At 43.4% G+C, this 23,829-nt stretch overlaps 2 protein-coding genes across 2 annotated transcripts in view; both read right to left on the bottom strand.

Annotated features, from left to right (window-relative positions):
* Positions 1-23,829, bottom strand: part of gaa2 (alpha glucosidase 2) — a 411,077-nt gene that overhangs the window by 327,486 nt on the left and 59,762 nt on the right. The window lies entirely within an intron of this gene.
* On the bottom strand, positions 2-21,841 carry micall2b (mical-like 2b). Its single transcript, XM_083765037.1, has 16 exons — positions 21,532-21,841; positions 17,357-17,405; positions 12,870-13,011; positions 11,420-11,610; positions 10,948-11,078; positions 8,999-9,838; positions 8,655-8,866; positions 8,037-8,100; positions 6,117-6,205; positions 5,243-5,295; positions 4,799-4,925; positions 4,545-4,641; positions 3,629-3,702; positions 2,805-2,919; positions 1,875-1,921; positions 2-768 (listed from the first exon to the last, which is right to left on the bottom strand). Exons 1-16 carry the CDS (start codon positions 21,672-21,674, stop codon positions 701-703), a joined length of 2,442 nt encoding a protein of 813 aa, XP_083621163.1. The 5' UTR covers positions 21,675-21,841; the 3' UTR covers positions 2-700.

Consider the following 23,829-nt stretch of genomic DNA (forward strand, 5'->3'; position numbering starts at 1 on the left):
CATCTGAAAGAGTATGACAGGGTTGTGACCTGGAAGTTACACATTCATAAGGGCAACCGTTCTGAAGCGCAGAATAAAACATGCTCAGATCTACACAGAGTATCAAAAAGAGTCGTGTTCTCCCAGGCTCACAAGTGTACGTACTGTATGTATGTATAGTACACACAACATTTCAATAAGCCGCACAAGTGATCGATTTGGGTAGTTTTGTGTGTGAGCGTGCGTGTGTGGGTGTGAGAAATAGTGTGTGTGTGTGTGTGTGTGTGTGTGTGTGTGTGTGTGTGTGCGCGCGCGCGTGTGAGTGCGTGCGTGCGTTAAGATTAAGATTAGAAGAGGATTAAACTAACAACTCTGGCGTTGAATCAGTCACATCGCTGCTAATACTGGTGAGTCATTAAACTCCCAACATATGTATGCATCGGTGTGTGTTGTGGACCAGGTTGATCCTGAATGATGAAATAGAAAGAGGGAAGGCCAATTCTCTCTCTCTCTCTCTCTCTCTCTCTCTCTCTCTCACACACGTGCGCATGTGCAGTTGCGCACCTGACACGGAGCTCCAAGTATGCTTTGACATAGCGTACCATGAAAATCACAGGCCAACTGGCCAAATGAAGACCACACAAAGAAAGAAAACTAAACACTACACATTAAAAGCAGCAGCACACGTGCATTTGTTTCCCAGAGTTTGTTTCCCTTGGTATCATCCCTCCTTCTTGTTCCCCCAGAACTTGAACGGAGATTTTTTCTTCGCCTTGTCTTTCTTTAGGTCTGACGAAGGAGGGGGGGTAAGGGCAGGGGGAGGGGTATGGGGGGTATTAGGTGAGTTGATGGGGGGCGATACAAGATACAAAATTAGAGATGAGACAAAAATGGCTATCGAAGTCAAGTATCATCTTCAAATGAGCTACTGTGTGTGTGCAAGCGAGAAAATCCATGCACAAGCGAAAGCAAGCAAATAGAGAAGGTTCTATATGGAAAACCACACACACACACACACACACACACACACACACACACCCTCACACACACACACACACACACACACACACACACACACACACACACACACACACACACTATGAAATCAGTTGCCTGAGTGGGACTGAACTGTGAAACTTTTATATTAACTTTTTGAATACATTAAATCTAAATGGCTATTCTTTTAGCCTGCGGTCGACGTTCACTCGTGGTAACATAACGACCTTACGCTTGGAGCTCAATAAATCTCCTCAATTTCAGCCCTGCTTTCTCAGTCATGAATTGCAAATTGGGCAAAGCTTTAACTCGGTTCTATCGGAGGGTCAAATTAACCAGCTGCATTATCCATTTGGCTAATAGGAACTCAGCTGACAAAAACGAGGGGTAACATTTTTGTTTGATGCTTTTTCCATTAGCCGTCATTAGATCAAATGAGATGCAAACATCGCCCAGAAGCACCTTCAACACACACCTACACACACACCCACACACAACCACACACACCTCCCCCCCCCCCACACACACACACATTTCCTAAAATCCACAACATCTGTGTCATTTAGAGAGGTTCACGATGGAAGTCCAGCAGTAAATTGGATATCATCGCTGTCGGGTGGAAACCTTGTATGTCCAAAATCTACAAGCTCACAATGCATCGCATTGCAGCATGCTGTGAGCTTATAGAGCTGTTATTTTCACTACTTTTGTGCGACACTCGTGTATGACGAAGTATTACTTGTTTTACAAACAAATTGTAAAAGAAAGTTGAAATATGGAGATACAAGGTTTCTGCCCGACAGCAATGATAATGCGAAGCCTACTAAGCGGAGGTGACAGAGAGGTCGTGATGCCTAATGGACACTGCGTACAAATGGCCGCGGGGTGTCGACACTCACCGAACGTCTGCATCATCTGGTTTAGCTGCTCGTCCTCCTCGTCCTCCCTGAGAGAATTAAGAACACACTGCAATTAATATGATGAAACAAACATATATACACACAGAATGCACAATGCATTAGAGAGAATATCACAGTGTTAAGGCTCTGGGTTTAGAGCAGTCTGGATGACTCCAATCAGTGGTGTAAGGTTGAGAGGCTCACAGATAAGTGCCAGAGTAAAGGAACCATCATAAATAAGTTTAGTATACAGTGAGAGCAGGGTTCTTGTCATTGAATTAGTGTGTAGTGTTCATTTCCCTGGGCTCAAATCGAACCAGGGAGAGAGTGCGATTGCCCAAACCTATTGAATATTTAATGAACAATACACTGTGGGATGGGCTTCCAGGGATAATCCCTAGTTGTGGTTGTGGACCAATAGTGGCGGTAATGGCGGCCGGAGGTAGAGTGGCCACTTGGGAAGGTTCCCAGTTCGATCCTGGGCTCCCTCAGTGTCAAAGTGTCCTTGAGCAAGACGCTGAGCCCCTAACTGGTCTCCATGAGCAGGTCGGTGCCTTGCATGGTTTCCTCTGCCGTCGGTGTATGAATGTGTGTGAATTTGTTCAATGTAAATTTGTTAAAATTGTAAAGCGCCTTGAATATGCTGTATAAAGTGCTATATAAATGCTCCATTTACCATTTTAAATAATGTATCCTTCCTTCTTTTAATTCCTTCATCATCACCACTGATGATCCATTTAGCCGGATTAAGACCTTGCAGTTCCTCGTCCACGTTGCTTGTATTTTTCCTTGTTCTTTGAGGGGTGCTAGCCCCTCCTATATACAGCTTTTTGTACTAACTCGTGTCACATTTGCCATGATGAAAGGAGAATTTACGTCATATGTGTCTGAACAAATTGCACACACACACAACCCCCCCCCCCCCCCTACCTTAGCCTGTCTTCGTCCAGATTATCAACGATGGAATTTCTGTCATTGACGATCTCTACCAGCTTGGTCATCAGCTCTTCTTCTCGCCTCCGGTCCCACGATGTCTTTAAATGTTCTGCATGGAGACAAAACATGTTAGCCTAGTAGGGCTGCATCTGACAGCTCTGTGTCGGATCCATTCAACTGCTTTGGAATAGGTTTAATAGCCACCTAGAACAGGGGTTCTCAACATTTTAAAGTTTTAAAGTTGATTCATTTTTTTTATTTTTATATATATATTTTATCCCACGATTTTGTAACCCATTTTTCACCCCTGTGTCAATCATCTAATGTGATCCTGGGCTCTACACACCCTCCGCCAACCTGGGGAGAGCAACAGACTTAACTCATGTTTCCCTGGTTGGATGTAGCGATGTAGCGCATGGAAGGATCAGGGCGACGGTACATGGTACCTTCCCTGCAGGCTAGGGCCTCAAGATCGTTTGTTCCTATAAGTATAGGGCTTATGAACAAGCAGGCCCCGTCTCAGTTGCATGCATAAAGTGTGATGTGATGCCTCTTGGAACTATGACTGGTGGCCTTCTGTTGGCACTGTTTCTTTATTGTCTATGTACTGTGTGACCCGTTTGTTTGCATGTTTTATGTATATCCTGATGACTGCTGTGCACAAAACAAATTTCCGAAAGGACAAATAAAGTATCTATCTATCTATCTATCTATCTAACACGTTATTCCAACCAGTTCCTTTCCCCTCCATCAGGCGCCCCGGCTGGCCAGGGGGAGGCAGTTTTTAAAGTTGATTCATGTAATACGTGTCTCTTCACCTGGTTTGTTCATCAGTCTTCTAAGCTCCTGTTCAACAGTGGGCTGATGTTCCTCCAAGTCCTGATTTTTCGCTCTACACGCCCAAACCCACAGAGAAAGAGAGAGAATTCTCAAAATGCATTTATAAAAAGGGGGCACAGTGGTAAAGCGCCTGCCTAGCGGTTACACGCCGGCATTCCGAAGCCCGCTATTCCGACGCACTGCCAGTACGACTCACCTGCATTACTAACCCATTACTAACCCTTACCGCACGGCACGGAAGCCACATAGTCGGAATGGCGGTGCATCGGAATGCCACTCGGCGCCCCTGCACAACACCATTGTGGTTTCGAATCCACCGTGGTGCAGCCAGCTTTGTCAACCGTGTATATGAAGTTATGAACACAATTAACCCATGTTTCAGGGAGGGAAGAAGGGAGTAAAAAGCAACAATACAAAATGAGGGAGCATACATTGTTTTTTTGCAACGACCTCCTGCTTCACATGTATACAGTAAATTTAAGCTTAAATCATAATACGTTATTTTAAAATGGACAAATGACAAAACAGGTTTAAGTGGTTAAGCATTATAGTCACAGCTATACTGTACAATTCTGTTGTGAGTGTTGAATACCAAAAGGTTTCCCTAAGAAACTATCCACACTCACAGAAAATGTAACGTATTTGATTTATGTCAAGAGTCTAATGAACGGACGCATTAGGGCTTCTTTCTTTTCCTGCGAGTGCAGATTGATTGTTAAGACTGTTGGCTACCAGTCTGCCCCCATCCTAGAGTCTCAAATCTCCTGTCAGTAGAACAAGCAAAGTTTGGGAAAAACTACTACGTAATAATAACCATCACAGGATCAATTGAGCACCTTATAATTTTGTTGAGGGAGGTGAACAATAAAAGTATCAGTTCATAATCATACTCACATGTAGACCAGTTCTGACTCACGCCTCATGGCCTGCTGCTTGTTCCTGATCAAGGTGAACCATTCAACCATCAGCGCATCAGAATCCTCTTCTCCCTCTGACACACACACACACACACACACACATTTACAATGATATTGAGAATATACAGTGCATCACACACATTAACCAACGCATTTTTTACAAAACACATTTACAATTGCAAGTAAAACAATCAAATTGAAGCGTGTGTGCGTCATGCGTGCATGTTCCACCTTCTTCACTGTCCCGAAGGCGCTTCTCCAGATCTACTCCTCTCTTCTCCAAATCGTTGAGGTTGTCTTCAATCTCCTGCAACTCCTTCAGAATCTTCTCCTTGGGGATGTAGTCTGGCTTATTTGGCTACACACACACACACACAGTAGACACATTCAACATGGGGAACAAATATTTAAAAGAACGCAATACAATCAAGATATACGGTAGTGTAGAGCCTCAGCCAAGGATTATGTAACCGATTTTAAAAAGGGTTGATAAACATGCGATATCTGATCTGGTTACAGGAACAGATTGTTCACTTGGACTGCTGAAACGTTGGTCTTTATCTAAATACATGTGTGTGTTGGAACTTGTCCGAGGCAACTCTTATGTGTTTGTTTTTACTGTAAATTATGCAATCAAACTATATTTTCCCTGTAAGATATGGAATACATAACCACCTTGGAGGACTTTGACTCTGTCTTGGTATCATTGGCAGCTCCATTCGAAAAGCCTGAGGGGGGAAAAAAGAGATGAAACTAGAAAAAGTGCCCTTCCGGGCACAGGTCTCCACCAGGTTATCCACAGATCCGTGCAGTTAGAGGTAAAAACACTTTTTGGCCAGTTATAGCGCCACCTTGAGGCTGAGTTGAAATTGTTCATGTGGCATTTCGTCCATTTCGTCCTCGGCCTAGTGGGAATGTGGGTGCACAATTTCACGGAAATCACGCGATGTGTTCATGATTTGCAGCATTTTGTTTGAAACTGAGCACTCCTGTGAACTTTGGAAGCCAATCTTAACCAATCAGGATGGAGTCTGATAAATCTGAAAGACCCGTTTCGTTGAATGGCTCTAGAGAGACTGTGTAGCAATTTGCGTGATGTTTGGACAAAATCTGTAGGTGTACTGTGCAAAAACGTGTTTTGCACAAAGCGGCCTCCTGGTGGCGCTATAACAGGCCGTTCTGGAAAGTTTGGGGCAGAGGTTCATGGTTGGCATCCAGGGAGTGTGTGTGCAAAATATGGCATTGAAAAACTTGTTTGGCACAAAGCGGCCTCCTGGTGGCGCTATAACAGGCCGTTCTGGAAAGTTTGGGGCAGAGGTTCATGGTTGGCATCCAGGGAGTGTGTGTGCAAAATATGGCATCGACCGGGTTAACGGTGGCCGAGATTAGCTGTTCACGGACACACACACACACGGACACACACACGGACGGACGGACGGAGTGCAAAACATACTCTCTCCCCATGCCTTCGGCCTGGTGGAGACAATGAATGGAGTAAATAAATAAACGGGTGTGACATGTCTGTAGGTGGGACAGTGTTCTTTCTTACCTCTGGTGCCTTGTTGAGAGTCCGGTGTGCCAGCAGCACTGGGGAGATGAGTAGACCCAGGACCCCATGGCTTAGAAGGGCCATCAAGTCTATCAAGTCTGAGGATGTATGTAGGGAGGGAGTGATGGATGGATGGGAAAAGAGAGAGAGATAGATGAGTACGAGTAGAAATCAAGCAAAACTGTAAACAAAGGGATAGTTTGGAAGAATTGGAATATGCCCAGTTTACACAGTCCTACAGTATATAAGTTGACACCCCTTGTTTATGTATAGTGTTATACATAAAGTCACTTATTATTGTTCTTATATAAAATGACGTCTACAGGAATAAGAAAGGCAGCATCGGACCAAAACATTTACTAATGTGTACATCTAAGGAGCAGTCTCTGTCAGTGTGGTGGAGATAATGATAACAGTACAGTAGCATGATTTCTTATAGAGGCATTGACACACATTGCACTTGTAGACACACAGTGCCATTGTCCGTATTGCAGAGAGAGAGAGAGAGCTTATTGTCCATAATACGTGTGTGTTTGTGTGTGTGTGTGTGTGTGTGTGTGTGTGTGTGTGGGGGGGGGGGGGGGGGGGGGGGGGAGGGGGGAATTATGCTGAGCAAGAGATGGACAAGTATTGTCCATTGTCCTAGACATAGCAGACAGAGGAGGGCATGTCTGGGGTGTTTGGTGAATGGGTGGAAGATTACAGTATCTAAATAATATGATACTGGCCTGTGGGGCCTAGTGGTTCTAGCTAGTTCACACTGTCGGGCAGAAACCTCGTTTGACTGCTGAATCAGAATTTCCCGACTTTGTTTTATTCGCCAATTTTGATAACTTTTGAGACATACTGTACAAGGTTTTCAGTGGACCCTCAATGGCATACGTCACACGTTTGGATCACATGACCGGAACAAAACCACTGACGCTCGTTTCTCAGGGCTGCTGGGAAATCGAGTCTCAATGCAATGACAATGGTGGCGTGCTATGGGTTGCTGTGTTTCTCTGTGTTGTTATCGACGGCGCTAGTGGAATATTACCTAGAAAAAGCGACCACATGATTTTAAGGGGGATGATCGCGAAATGGAGGTACCTTCACGACCAGGTGATTCTTCAAAGGTTAGTGGAAAAACTGGGGCAGTGAAGTTATTTTCATGATCGAAAACTAACGCACTAAACATGTTAAAAACGTACGCCCTACTTAGTCACTACAGCATCACACAAAAGCATCAAAATTAGCAGATCCACAAGTTCGAAAGTTTGAGCTTGCAGATCTGCTACCTTCGCCTTATAGAATTTGAATCGCGAAAAGTAACAGTTATGGAAATGGACAAATGTTGGATTCATATGACAAATGACAGGATAAGAACAATAAAGGACAATAGGATGCATGTCAGCAGGGTATCCACGTCTTTCCCCGCCAACGTACTGGGGCTCCTTGTGTGTGTGCTTTGCTTCCTTCAGTCCGTGTTGCCATGTTCTCTGCTTATTATAAGCTTATTATAACCTTTGACTTGTTTTTTTCTGTAAAGTCATTTGCAAATAAATTATTGGTAGTTGCTAGTTGATGGTTTTTTGGGCTTGATTCTAAAGTTTACAGTAGTTGCTTATTTGGGCAACCCCAGATTAATATGTAATTGTCCACAGACATCCATCTAAAATATTGTGCCTTTTTTATTAAAATGTTTAAAAGAATATTCAAAATATTTCGATTTATTCTCAATGTGTTTTTAAATAACAGATGTACAACCTCAGAATGTGTTTCTGTGAGCTTGTAGATCCACTATTGTTTTCATAGACCTGGCCACGCAAAACTGGCAACACAGCAAGAGAAAGAGGAACTTATGCACACACAAACGCAAAGACTTATGGGCCATATGAAAAAGGTGAATAGGAATCATTTAGGCAGACGTCACAATCTCACTTGGGTTGGATGGGTTTGAGTTTAGACCTCCACTCCATGGGGGCACCGCTGTTCTCTGACGTTACTGAAAGAGAAATGTTTGGGAAAACATCAGCATATTTGACACCTTTTGGGCCAATCTCTTCATCACACCTTCCAACACTATTTATTTTCTTAGAACCCTGTTATTCAGGGCATGGTCCGTATAATAATAGCACCAGTTAAACAAATCACCACTACAACACTATCCGTATAATTGAAATGTCATTTGTGACCTAGAAGACAGAGGATTAATGAAAAGAGTAGAAACCTTAAAGAAGACAATTTTCTGTATAATTAAGGTCAGGAATAAATAGTTTTGCACTGGTCTGGGAAATAACTTCCAACTGCAAGAATGGAACAAGGAATTATAGTGTGGAATTAAATGTTTTGTCAGGAAGTCTGTAAATATCAAATGTAGTCTTGGTCAAATGTTGCCTAATGTAAGTCACTCTGTATTAAGAGCGTCTGCTAAATGCCTAAATTGTGAAATTGTCAAAGAAAAGAAAGATTTTTTTGCCAACAAACAAAATCAGCACTCACTAGTTACCACATCCCCCCCCCACCCCACACACACACACACACGCACACACCTTTTACCTGTGGTATTGGGTGAGGCCGTGTTGGGAGCCTTGGGGGAGCCGGTCCTGCCACCCAGCCCACTCTTACTAGGCAGACTTGGAGTAGGGCTAGGAGGAGTGTTTGTCACAGACGGAATGTCCAAGTCAGCCAGAAGCGAGGGATCTGCTTTTAGCCTCTTTTTTCCTCGAACCACCGGCGTCTCACTCGTAGGAGGCTGAACTGGAGAAGATCTGAGAAAAGCGATTGAGTACCAACTTAGAGGTGCATGTAATTTTAGTACTGTATAATGTATAATATGTGCTATCAGCTGATGGAGAGGGACGGGTAGTTTGTGTGCGTGCATGCGTGGGTAGGTTACTAACTTGTCAGTCTTCTTGAGTGCTACATTAGTCCACGCTGGCTTAGTGTTGTTGTTGTTCTCCTCAGTCAGTTTCTTTGTGAGGAAGGCTGCTGCCTGGCTCTTGCTATTGCTAGTGTTCTCCTCTTTGCACCAAAGCTGTCCAGAAGCTCCACTCGGCGGCCCAGCTGCTTTAGCCCCATTCCCACTCGTGCCCTCATTCCTAGACCCGTTATGATCATCCACACCAGCCGTACTCACTACCACTCTCACATCCTGCCCTGTCCTTAAGCCCTGACTGCCCACATTCAACCATCTGTTCTGGGTCGGCGTCTTCTTCCTGTCCTGCTCTTCAGCCGCAGTGTTATCAGGCCCAGTTTGGAAGAATTTGAACTTGGCCTGGTGCGTTTTAGTCGAGGCGGCTGAGGTTCGTGGGGCTGCAGTGGGTGCTGTGGAGATCATGGATGTGGGGTTAAGACTACTCCGTGGAGATGCAGATGGTCTTGGAGTGATGGTGATAGTGGTGGTGGTGGTTGTAGTGGTTGTGGGGTCACGGGTGTTCCGTGAGGCTGGGATGGGGTAGGAGGTGGTGGTGGTGGATGCAGGAGCTGCCCGGTTTCCCGTACCCACAGGAGAGAGACCCGAAGCAGGCCGCCATGTTGGAGATGATGTGGGTGGATTCCCGGGGGTGGTGGCCTGAGGGCTGGACTTCTCCGTCTTGGCCAACCAGGTAGGGCCCAGTCTGGAGGGTGCAGGTGTCGGGTTAACAACGTTGCTTTTTAAAGGGACTGGTTGCGGCGTGTTTCTGTTAACATCCGTGTTTTTGGCCACGTCTCTTAATGGTGTACGTTCAGGGAACACAGACCTGCAGCACGGAGACAAAGCAACTCAGAGTGAATGGAGGTTATTTATGTTGGCTTCAAAAGCTGTATATAGTCAGAGGAATTACCGGCACTCACAAAAATGTCCTTCGGGCCATGTAGGCTCCAGGCCGGCACAGCCTGCCTATCGCAAAAAAAGAGCCTCATATTCCAAATACTTTTACCAGGCTATCTGACATCACTCTTTAATGCCTCCCAGCTCTCGTTTATTCATGGCTAGTAGGCAACAGAGTGCTATTCCCACAGCCTAAGAAGACATACTCTAGATCTGTTGTCATATCATACACTGAAATGGATGGGTGCTGTCAAAGCAAAGCAATTTCTGGGTCAGGTTGTATTTTACTATTTCTATTTGTTTGGAGTCTTTTATGCCTTTATTTACAGGCTAGTAAATAAAGGCAGGAAATGGGGAGAGAGATGGGGAGTGACACGCAGCAAAGGTTGTCTGGATTCTGCGGCCTAGGTGTCCGGATCGCTATGCCAGCTGCCTGGGCCGGTCAGGTTCTATTTCAAACACAGTATAGTAAAACGCACAAGGATGGCGACCACTGTATGTAAAAAAGACAAATGCCTTCAAATATGTGCCATACCTTTACAACCTGTACCACTGAAACACCAAAATGTATGCAAATAAAGTGCAAAAGAAGTGTTGGGTTAAACTAAAGCTGAAGTATATAACGTCAGAGGATACGGGTACAGGGTACTACTAGTTTTATCTCGTAATTTATTACTGTGATTCTCAAAGTCACTATTTGAGAACTCAAGAGCGCCGAAGTCCTGATGTCACTCACTCATCCCCTGGTTCATGGAAGTTTTCAAACAGTTCTTATATGAGGCGATCTAAAATCCCCCTATGGGGATTACAATAAAAAGTACATGAACCTGTGGACTTCTAACGATATTGACGTCAGACTTCGGTGCTCTATGGGCCTTATAGGAGGCAGACTGGCGACTGGTTGGAATGCAAACCAATGTCAGGACATCAGCGAAACAAAAATAGAGACCACAAAAACAGAATAAGAAATACTGTTAAAAATAATAAACTAAAGATTAGTTTTTAAGACAATCCAAGGTTAGTGGAACAAAACCTTACTTTGCACAGTTCCTGTGATAGAGCTTCCCATCCACTAGATGTCGCTGCACCAAGTGAACATGCATGTCACAGGACACACACTTGTTGCTTATAGTGCCTGTCCGATTGGAGCGCTCATGTAACACCTTGTTCTGGTGAGAGGTTGAGATGGAAGGAACGGGAAGAGAAAGGAGTTACAGTTGAAGGAGCAAGAAAAGTAAGAAATCTAAAACATGTATTTAAAAAGGGTCACAGACATATTAAAGACTTCATGAAGTCAGAGAGAGAGAGCATTGAAGACGTCATTGTTCTGTTTCACAAAAAAGCTACTGCAGCATGTTAATACGTGTAGGTATTAGGTAGGTATTTATACTAGCTATGGAAATACTCTTTCCTCAAAAGTGCCTACTTGCAAAACATCAGTCAATATATTTCCCTCAATGCGTGCCGTTTTGAGGAGCCAATCAAAGTGCAATGAGACCGGACGGTCTACCTGTGTTGTAGGGCTGGCTGAGGGTCTGGCAGGTAAGGAGGTGTTGATGATGAGGTTGGAGGACGGAGGGTGCTTCTCTGTGGCAGGTTTGGAGGAAGGGTACGCCTTAGAGACCACAGGCTGGTTCCTCTTCCCAGATGGTTCATCTGCAGAGCCATCTGGTGGGCGCTTTATACCTGCCATACCTCCAACTGCAGTGGAATCACACAAACACGCACGCACAAACACACACACACAGTCACACACACACACACACACACACACACACACACACACACACACACACACACACACACACACACACACACACACACACACACACACACACACACACACACACACACACACACACACACACACACACACACACACACACACACACACACACACACACACACACACACACACACACACACACACAATTTGCGTTCACATTTAACATTTAACACAAACAACACTAGATGCTCAAACTTGGGAAACTCAACAATAAGTGTTTCAGGAATCAGGATACAGAATACAGGAAGCATCGTCTCCTCCATATGTGGTGACTGTGAATTATCACAGACACTGAACAGAATTTAGCTTTAGCTTTAACAGAATTTAGCCTTAGCTCTTGGCTTGGGCATTCCTGCAATTTGCAGGCCTCTCACAAATAATGTATGGACATTACCGAGGTTTCCAAATATGAACACAAGCCGTTTGCATTTGAAACCAGTAATAACATCCTTAAGAAGTTGGTAAGGAATGCTTCTTCCAGACTGTGGTTGAATGACAACCCACTTCTAAAATGGGCACTTCTCTACTGTGTTCATCAACAACAACAACATTGCATTAGCTGTATAATCTAATTGATCTGTACAAGCTGGCGAGGAAGGCTAGTGTAGTACAGTACTGGACAATCTGGAGGTTTTTGCAGAGGGTAGGGTGAGGAGGAAGTTGGACGCTATCCTGGAGAACTCCTCCCATTGCCTCTGTGATATCGTTGCTGTCCGGGAGAAACCACCTAACTCCAAAATGTTCATTTTTCAGGAAATTAAGAAAACCTTATATTTTTAAATCAATGCAAATACTGCCTCATTAAAGTTGGTATTGTGACTTTATATATTGTCAATTACTTGCATGAGAGGGGGTGAGTTATCTGCTTTAGCAGACTGTTTGAGGGTCCAATAGAGTTAAGAGGTTTTGTCCGAAGCGCATTTTAATACTTTTCATTGGTTCAATATCTTTGTAACCAACACACAGACGTAAAGGGTGTTCAATAGCATTGATTTATGAAAATAAAAAATAAAACTCAAGTTAGGTGGTTTCCTACGATATGCAGTATAGAGGGTATGCGGATGCATAAAGTGAGTGGCAAATCGAGCAGCAAAGTGAGTTTAACGTTGTTTAATGCTAATATTCACTGTTGAATTAGACGATTATGTAATAATTGTGTGACAGGTCTACTCACTGGGCGAGCGACCATGGAAGTAGTTGTAGTACTGGGAGACGTATGTGATGACGCTGAGGCGGTCAGGGATTCTAAGAGCCAGCATGTCCTCTGCATCCAACAGGGCTGGAATCCCCAGCTTATCATGTGCCACCTGGAATGCCTGGAATGAAAAAACATAGAATTGGTTTTTACCCAACAGATGAAGTGTGTGTGTGTGTGTGTGTGTGTGTGTGTGTGTGTGTGTGTGTGTGTGTGTGTGTGTGTGTGTGTGGTATAAAAATAATTTAGATAATTTATTTCGTTGACCAAGACTACATTACTCTTTATGGCTGTTTAGTTACCAATCCAGGCTCAAACATCATAACAAACATGAACAATTCAAAACATTTAATTCCACATTCTATATTCCTTGTTCCCTTCTTACAATGACAATTGGAAGTGATTTCCCAAACTATTTATTCCTGACCTTAATTACGTATACAGCAATAATCTTCTCTCTGAAGGTTTCTACTATTTTCAGTAATCCTTTGTCTTCTAGTTCACAAATGACATTTCAATTATATGGACAGTGTTGTAGTGGTGATTTGTTTAACTGGTGGGGTGCTACTTTAATGACGTCACACACACGCATGCATTTATATGGTTTCCCAATGCAATCTTACGGACGCAGTACTGCGCATGCAGACAGGGTTTGACTGGCCACAGGCTAAATAAGAGATTTAAACACTTGTTTCAACTTTCAACTCGTCGGTTAGATTTTCTTGCGAGCTAGAAAGTAAAACATCTGAGAGCAGGGGGGGGGGGGGAAGGTAAGAATTGTGCCTTGTGGAAAATATTTGCCGGTGTCCCCCTGGGTCAGTGGAACCTCATCTCAGAGCTACATAGTGGAGGGAGAGGTTCCATATGGGGCTAACAGTATACCTACAGCAGGTCACACAATATGGACCATTGATATGCATCCAGCCAGGGTCTTCCCTATGTTAATTGACGCTGTTGACACTCGACAGCTTTTGTAAGCGGTGTGAAATGTGAATAGTTGTTTTTGCACGTGAGGTACACGACATGCTCACGGGTACGCACGTGCACATCCGTGCGTGTGCGACTGTGCGTGCTCCTTCTCAATGAGCACTGCACCACAGTATATGGACCATTCCCTCAAAATAATAAAGATATGGTATAGGAAATGGTGTTTGGATAATGTAAAACAGAGGAGTGATGAAGACAGAGGTTTGTGTGTACAATTAGTTTTTCTTATACTCTGTGGAATTGGAAGCCAATCTTAGGCCAGTGGTGGGAAAAAAACTTCTTGACTTCTTCTTAGTCAATCAGGCAGAGTATGAAAAATTAGAAAGACCTGTTTTGTTTAATGGCTAGAGACTGTGTACCGATTTGCATGATGTTTGGATAAAATCTGTAGGTGTACAGTCAAACAAGTGTTTTGCAAACATTGGCCTCCTGGTGGCGCTTATAGCCATGTGAAAAATGCACCCACTATACACAAAATGAATTCCCACAGATTACAATCAACAACAGAGATTTTGAACTAATGACAAAAAAAAGGCTCATATCTGCTGGGCGAAGTACAACAATGTGCAAACACAGCAAGATTAGTAAGCTACTGTGATAGAAGGATATCAAATGGAACACAACCACCTAAAGACTGATCATTGTGTGCATTCCTGCATTATCTGCATGGATTTATCTCTGTACATATAAATTGATTTATTGGAGATTCTGACTTTCAATTGTACAGTACATACATTTTGTTTTGATTGCATTGTTCCACTTTTTGCTTTGGCAATGTAAACTTATGTTTTCGCCCTTTGAATTGAATTGTGTGCACAATTTGGCTGCGATCAAGCCAACGGTGCCAGATATTAGCTCTCCACAGACGGACACATGGCCGGACACATGAACAGACGGAGTGCAAAACATACTCTCCCCATGCCTTTGGCCTGGTGTAGACAACGACAATAGTAATACAATAAAATGGCCTACTTGTGAACCAAACAAAAATGAGGGCACATTATTTCTCCCAAACCTAAACGTGTGTGACGCAGAGACAAGTTTATCAAGTTTATTCCATAAAGCAGTTCCATGGAAGCATGAGGGGAAACAGATTTAATGACAAGCAGAGGCATGTCATCAGCTACTGAGCTATAAAAATGTGTTTATTATCATATTATTGTGGCTCTATTTTCTGTTTTAAATATTATGGTGTGCCCTTTCACTTAGTTTTCAGAGAGCCTTGCTATTGTTTGCTCGATTTTTGTTTCCTGTGTTTCATTGATAGTTTTATTGTTGCGACCGCAGATCGCCGTTATGAAATCGTGCATTTCCCGTCAGTCAGTCAGTCACGCCCCATATATGGTCATGACTCGTGACATCACATGATGTCATCAATATTAAGCCCATATATGGAGATCCCTGAAGCCATCAATATTGGACAGCAACTCTACATCTCACCTCAAACCTCAAACCCTTAGATCTCCCTATATGGAGCTGACCTGTTCTGACATTCCATATGTTGATCCTTCCCCATCCATCCTTCCTCTTTGATGTCTCCCTTTTGACTGATACCTGTCCATTTAAACTCTAGGCGGGCCTGCCCCAAAGTTATTAGTGCAGCCGTGCCCAGCAGCTGGCGAAAACTAGAGTTCTCAACAGGCCCTACCTGGGCCCCTGTACACTCAAATACACTGCCCCCGCTGCCACCCATAGATCTCCATATATGGAGCTGACCTGTTCTGACATTCCATGTTGATCTGACCTCATCAAACCCTGTACACTCAAGGCACGCTCCATATATGGCCAGTACAGAATTTATTCCATATGTATGTTGATCTGACCCCCCCATGCCAAAGCGCCAGCGCTCGCCTCACCCAGCAGTCTGCTGTCACCCAGGTGGATATGTTAATCTGATCCCCCATTTAAAAGCGCCAGTGCTCGCCCAGCAGTCTTCCGTCACCCAAGCGTACATGCCGATCTGACCCAGCAGCGTGACCTCCACATTCTCACGGAGGAAACTGCAGATGAGCGGCGGCGCCGTCTGGCCAGGGAACGCCAGTGGTGCCACCACCAGCAAATCTACATCTGAACAGATTTATAGTTTAACTCGTGCTTCTCAATGTGCTGTATTAAGAAGCTCTGTTGTTTCAGACCTGAAAAGGTCAATTAAAAAAAATTAAAAGAAAAGAAAAAAAAGGTCCATATATGGGCATTCCAAGACAATGCACTAATTCCCTAATACAACCCTGTCATGCCCATATATCCCTGATGTCATAAATATTAAGCCCATATATAGGAAATGTCAATATATCCCATAATATTGTGCCAGTCTCATGATAACCATGATGAACCAAGTTGGTACAACACATGGATCTCCATGTGGAGCTGACTATCATCACCTGGATCTCCATATATTAAGATCACAATACTGACCTCATCAAACCATGAGGTTTGAAAGATGAATTTTTGGCGCTGCTCTGCAGCGACATGGGCATAAGGGCTACGCTTGCATGCGGGCCCCTTGTCTAAGACCAATTTCTTCCTCGGGAGACAAATAATAAAGAACCTTGAACCTTCTTCTCGCCCTCAGGCGTCTTACTGGTTATATCATGGTTGTCGTCATTATGTATGCGTGGCTTTTCTGCAAAACGAGTAAGGAGTGATAGCAAAACACTATTGATTCAAAAGTACCAGAAGTATTTTTTTTTTAACCTAGAGGGCGAGATGATCCAGTTGTGAGGGAGCATCTCTCCCTCACCCCCTCCCTAACACCGGGCCTGCTTATATAACTACTGTGATGCCACTTTCACTTTTGAAATGAGGTCAGTCTGTAGAATACAGCTTGTAATGTTAATTCACTTGACTGACAGAGGAAGACCTTTAATTGTTCTAACTAACACCACAATCATCCTGGGAATGCACTGTGTTGCTTTTCTCAGTCACATATGCACACCCTACAACTGTTTCCTTCTGTTATTTATACCGTATTGTTCCGGATATAAGACAACTCTAATTATAAGACAACCCCCATTTTTCAAGACTCATTTGTGGGGAAAAAAACATTGAATGTCAAATAGTCTAGTCCCCGATTATAATACGACCCAGTTTTCTTAGATATTTCCATTGGGGGAAAAAAACATAGTCTTATATTCAGCACAATAGTGCACTTTCAATTCATTTCTCTTCAATGTATAGGCTGTGACATCAATGTCACATGATGTATTGACCAGAGCTCTAGCTGCTCTAGATCTGATCCCAATGTCAAGCAGCACCGCCATTCTGTATACACGACCAAGACAGTGTCTTTCGTGTTAAACCAAGGAGCTGGAGTGAGTCAAAAACAGTAGTGGTGATGATGGATGAGAGATTGTGAATGCAAAGTTGCATCCTTAGTATTCATTCAGTTTACGTATAATGGTACAGTGGCAGCATATTGCCCTGTTGGGGGATAATTCAATATGGCATCCACTAATGTCCACAAGCCACACACAGCTTACCAGTTTATTGTTTTCATAGACATCGTCCTTCTTCAGGGAGTCAAAATTTCTGCCAGAGAGAGAGAGAGAGAGGGGGGGAGGGGTTAAAATAAATCATATGTAATGTAAGCAATAATGATCCTTCATTATTTTGTTGACAAGTTTGTCATTCAGTAATTTATGCACAAATCCCTTAATAAGTTATCTGACACGCGTGAATCCATTCTTCGTCCGAGCATAGACATGGTAACGCCCCGCCTGGCTTTGATTGGCCTACCGACACTGCCCGTCTTGCCCCCATGGTCTTACAAGACTGTCCTCCGAGAAAGACAGCTTGGTACGCCCGACCGGCTTGTAATTAACTTGTAATTTTTATTTTTGTAGAAGAGGCAAACTGATATTGCTTATGCCGTTTCCTTTGATTGAATAATTGATTGAACACGTGCAATCACGTTGTACTATGATTGTGTTCTAAATAAAGTATTAGTGTTGATTATCTTGTATTAATCAAATTATATAGTAAACTAATACTATTATACTAAAAAAGATAAAGAATCAAGGGAAAAGAGACCTTACAGTACAAAAATGTTTCAGCATTCTTATACGTTGGGGGGCATACGTTAGTCCGACATAAAAATAGGGCCAGTGCATAGGGAGCAGTTTCACTCAGAACCATAGAGTATTAAAAGGATAGAGACTGATCTGGCGCGAAGCTCCGCCCCCTCCGCTATTCATGTCAGTGGAAGTTGCTCAGTGGCGTTTTGAAGCACCCGGAAGGACCATCTACTTACGCCTTTTTTCGCCGATTCAGCAATGCGGAAGTGCAGCTGGGCTTTAACATTGAGCGCTCGGTTGCACGGGGTTTCCTCGTCAAGAATCCACGGGTCCGCCTGCAGTCCTTCCTCTTACCACTAGGGCCCAGCGCTTCAACATTGGAGTGCTGGCCCAGGCCGTAGCGTAACGGTCTGGGCACCGGACTGGTGATCCAGTCGCGGTGTGCCGCGGGTTCGACTCCCGGACCCGACACGGCCTTTACCGCATGTCATCCCCCCATCTCTCTCCCGTTTCCTGTCAGCCTACTTTCTATCCCTTAAAAAATCAATAAAGGCGTAAGCCGCAAAAAAATATCTTTAAAAAAAAAAAAAACATTGGAGTGCTTAGCTGGCCCCTTGCTCAGAACGGGTTATTCTGGTTGGCATTTTTCTGCCTACCAGTAGGCTAGTAGGCTATAGTAAGTAGTAGGCTGCGAGGCTACATTTTCCAGCCTCACTGTGGAGACATATACCATTGTAGATAACATAACCTTGATTCACAACAGTAATGGGTCTGCCCTGTCCGTTTTTATACCCTAACTTGTCCATTTCACCACGGGCCGTCAGAATTATGATTTTTCCCCCTCTCCCTGGTTCCATAAGGATATGTCCACATGTCTTCTCGTCAAGTAAGATGTAAACATTAAGAACTGTTTTGACGTGAGGGGAGGCGGCTATCAGATCAGAACACCCGGACATTTTCTAAAGACGAATAATAATAATACCACCGTCAATCCAGAGCCATAGAGTAGAAGAGTTGTGACAAGTCAATAGTAGATAGTAGAGAGATGGAAGATGGTGTACTGCAGTGACAATAATATTGTGACACCAGCGTCACTGACAAGCAAACTTACGAACTACAGACTGGCAGCCAAGTAGCCTAGCATCCTACTAGCCTACATGTAGGCAGGAAGATGGCGCCCAAATAAGCCAAAATCCTACCAGACGTGTCACTATGCCCTCCCCCTATAGTCCGACATAAGTGGCCTTAGTGTAAAGACTCAACCGTGGCACAGACTTGCATTGCCGGTTAAGACACATACGTGGCTTTTTTATGCACCCATAAAAGTTATGTAACTCAAAAGGCACATTCAAAATGGTTCCCTGGCCTCTAATGACAATTTCACAGAGATTGCTTTGATAAAAGCTTGTCAAAATGATTTATTATAGTGAGTAATCGTGTGTCCAGATGTCTGCACACAGAGACACTAAGGTTCTTCACTTGAAATAATAATATCTAAACAAAACAATCAATCCCAAAACAAGTCCTGGCATTTTTGCTTGCCCAAACGCATCTGCATTCCAACAATGCAGATACACAAATCTGCATTGTTGGAATGCAGATGCGTTTTTTGTTTTGTTTTGCTGGAAATACATAAATAAACAAAGCATTAAAATATATATATATATATATATATATATATTTTTTTTTATTTTTTTATTTTTTTTATTCAAGAGTGCCTTGAACCATCTGGGGGAAAACAACCCAAGAGGAATCTTCCAAATTACAATGTGTTGTCTTTGGATTATTTGAAGCACCTTCAAAGAGCACCATGACTACAATAACTCTGACTGTACAACCTAATATTCCCAGGGTAGTGCATCAGTTTATTCAGATTTGTAGTTTTCTTTACAATCCCAAAACATTTTGATAATGTACTATAAGCTGTTTAACCCATTAAGACCTAAGGCCGATTCTATAAACGTCATCTAAATCCTAATAGTTTTCTGTTTTGAATAGCCAACGCAAAAATCTAAAAATGTCAGATGCTTTCTCGGTTTTAATGGGTTAAGCATTACAGCACCAACCAGGGTCTATGATGGTGAAACAGCTTACTGTAGATATCACTTTCATTGTGTTTTCATTCAAATGCCTTTGTATATATATTTTTTTTTTGGTTGGAACTTAACTGGCATTTATCGACATAACATTAAGTGCCCAGAGGGATGATGTGTAAGGTAAGTATAGTTAACTCTCTGGGCCCTACTGATCTGTCTCTCTCTCTGAACCCACATTATGCCCAAACCTGTCCTTGCAGCAGCACCAAAGGCCTCTCTTCTCTCCCATGATTCCCTCGCAGATTTTCTTATTTTCATGAAGACAAAATACCAAAGGAGGGAGTGGAGGATCACCCATGAGAGAAACACCCACTTTCTTAAAACATACATGTCCTTAAAAGGATGATCGGGAGCTCGATCATTCTGCAGAAGTTAAATCCCTCTCACGTCCCATACCATGATCATGATATCATGATATGATATTGTATCTTGCAATGTGGAGGTCATGTCAAGCTCAGTTTAGAGACAGTCAAAGGAGAGAGCATACAGAGATGCCTAAACCAAAAGCATTCTGACACTGACCGCACTGTAAATTACAAAATTCACCATAAAAATAAATCTAAAATAACATGGGGTCAGTAAGGTTATTGCAGACACCCTCCTAAACCTTTTTCATTTTAAAGGGGCAGGACACCCAAAATCACCTTTGTCACTTGTGATAGGGAGCAATGATGAGACCTTTCTGCTCTTTCTGTTGCTATTTTGGTGTGTTGCTTTGGTGTGTTTCCGGGTAGAAAATAAATGCTTGGCGACACTCATTACATATTGCATCACCCTGTACAAGGGAGACCCCAATTCGATTATGGTTTACCCAAAGAAGATACAGATATAGTAAAACTGATCAACTGAGGAAAATAGCCATTCTTGTACGTCCTCTAGTTGCATTTACTTAATGGTGAAGATTAACTATCAATAATTTAGCTGGAGATATTGGACCAAAGATATGCTCCCCTCAAGGACGATAAGGGGTCCCATCCCTGGACAACCACCACTCAGGGTTCCTTGAGGGGATTCCAAATGGACCATATAGGCCTGTAACTCTGCTGGTCCGTTAAATGAAAACGTTAAAAACCACGTACACAGCAGCACTTTACTACCTGAAGTTCAGGTAGTGCTCTTCTTCAGGCAGCCTTCAGTGCTTCTGCAGAACTGAAGCAGCAGATTAGAACAGCAACACTCCCTAGGGGGCGTACTCCCACCGCTGTGTGAATTCCGTTCTGCCACTCGGCTTTCCACATAATCCCCAGGGTTCACTGACTTTCAGTGCCAAAGGAGCAATCCCATTATTCCCAACAAAGCTACAAACCTACAAGTTAGCAATTTACATAGCCTGTTGTTCACATAATAATAGCTACGGGAAAGCCATTTTTGCGACGTGGAGGTATAGTGTTCCTGTTGCAACAAGTCGTAAACTATAAAAGGGAAAGAGCATGCCGACCGTTTTCTTTTGTGCGAGAGAAGTGTCTGTAACGAGTGTGTTGTCCAGACCAGTGAGTGAGTCCCCTGGTTGTTGAATGGAGTGGATGGTGAGTGAGTCCTACTTACATGAGGTCAGGTCTGTGTTTGTGTATGAGCGCGCAGAACGCCAGTCCGTCTCTGAAAGACGTGGTCATGTTAGTGACAGCGACATCCCGGTATCCGTCGACCTGGATCTTGCACCACTGCTGGAGAGCTTTGACGGCCGACATCGCAAACCGCCGACCGGACTTTCACACAGAACAAGCAACTAGCTGGGTGGTGTCAAAGCAGGACGGCGGATGAGAGGCCAAGCCCCCACTGACGGAGAAGAAGAGAAACCCCCAAAGTTTTCCGACTCAGCCAGTAGTAGGCTGTATATCCGGAACATGGGAAGGCTTTTCAGTGCCAGTCAGAGAGAAACTGGAAGAAATGTTCTCTCACTTGACACCTGCAAAGGTCTCCAGTGACGTAGCATGGGTGGAGACTATAGTTCTGCTTTTATCGCTTTGTTTCTCCCTCATGTACATACACACATAATGTAGGTGTGTGTGTGTGTGTGTGTGTGTGTGTGTGTGTGTGTGTGTGTGTGAGAGAGTCAGTGAGTGAGTGAGAAACACACACACACACACACACACACACACACACACACACACACACACACACACACACACACACACACACACACACACACACACACACACACATTGATTGATTGACTGACTGACTGAAAATGTTATTAACAGTTTGTGGAATGGGTACTTTTCAAAGAAAGTACAGGTCAATACAAACTCTGCCAGAAAAAGCACTAAAGACTTGTTTACATCAGGGTCCTCCATTTTCAATTCATCAAGACACTTATTTTAACCAAAGAAAATCACTTCCACTACCTTTAAAGACATACAAATATACACATCTATGCAAAATAGAAATTAAAATCAGCAAATACACAGTTAAAAAAAGGGAATATGTGAACAGTAGGCTATAGAAAAATAGAGGGGGGCACAGCCAAATACTAGTCCACTGACCACAACACCCATGCAGTTTAACAGTGGACTGGATATAATTCAGAAGTAGTGTCTTAATGTGTGCCATGTCAACGGGTGAAACCACAAAAAACACAATAGGTGTGTCTTTTGTACAGCAGCCAACCTGCCCTGTCCTGTCCTGTCTTGGTGGGTGTGTTCACCAAGCAACATGACACCAGCCACAATTCTGTAAATATGCAGGTCATAAAAACGGCCCACAGAGCCAGTGGACCTTTGGGACACACTCTCATACAAAAACACTCACTCCCGTAGGCTATATATGAACATTAGCGGATCAGTGTTTTGGATTTATTTTGTTTAATAAATCAGCATTTTTACATACCCGGTAATTCATATCCACTTCTCGTTACATGGCCTTGTTGGATCAAAGGTCCCTTTTTAAATTCACATATTTAGTAAAACAAAATCCTCTCTGTGAAGGTCAGGGTAGTGTTGATGCAATGTTTTGGTGAAATAAAAGCTTTTAGTGACATCATGTGAGACACAACTCTTTTCTTTATTTGAATCTGTTGCTGCAAAACCTGTGGCCAGAAAGAAGATCTGGCAGAAAAGTGGAACTTAGTATTAGTAGCCTAGTACATACTAATAGTTTGACACCTAATTACAAACGTTCACATAAACTCTGTTTGTTTGTTTATTTGTTTGAATTGTCCGTATTTGGATTCTGTGTCCCGCTATGCACATGCTGACCTCACACACACAAACGTAATCCCTGAAAATCCAGACAGGAAATGTCCCAGTCAGCAGAGGAGAATGCATTTGACAGAACCCTGCTCTCTCTTCCCTGCACTCTCTCTCTCTCTCTCTCTCTCTCTCTCTCTCTCTCTCTCTCTCTCTCTCTCTCTCTCTCTCTCTCTCTCTCTCTCTCTCTCTCTCTCTCTAACTTGTTCCCTGTTAAATGATAGGCCTAAAATTTAAATATGCCCTGGGGACTATCTCTTTCCCAGATCTTTCTACCTGATGGACGTGCCTAAACCTAACCCGGCCTAACCCTAACCTCAACCTCAAAAACACTATGGCTAAACCTAACCTTAACCCTAGACATCTGGGTCTCCGAGGCTAACTTAACCCGAACCTTAAACTCACAAACACTATGTCGAACCTTAACCTAGCCCTTAACCTAGCCCTGGTCCAGTGGCAATGCACTGGACCAGGGCTAACCTTAACCCCAACCCCAACCTCACAGAATAATAACCTCCACTCATGTCCATCGGGTACAATGCTCTGGGAAAGACTGATCTCGCATATGCCCTGTAGTGTAGACAGCCCCATCTGGAAACAGTTAGCCAGCCACTAGTGAAAGTTAGCTTTGAGCCACTGAAAACATGTTGATTGTGAG

Source organism: Protomyctophum parallelum (assembly GCF_964188405.1).
Source record: "Protomyctophum parallelum genome assembly, chromosome: 5".
NCBI lineage: Eukaryota > Metazoa > Chordata > Actinopteri > Myctophiformes > Myctophidae > Protomyctophum > Protomyctophum parallelum.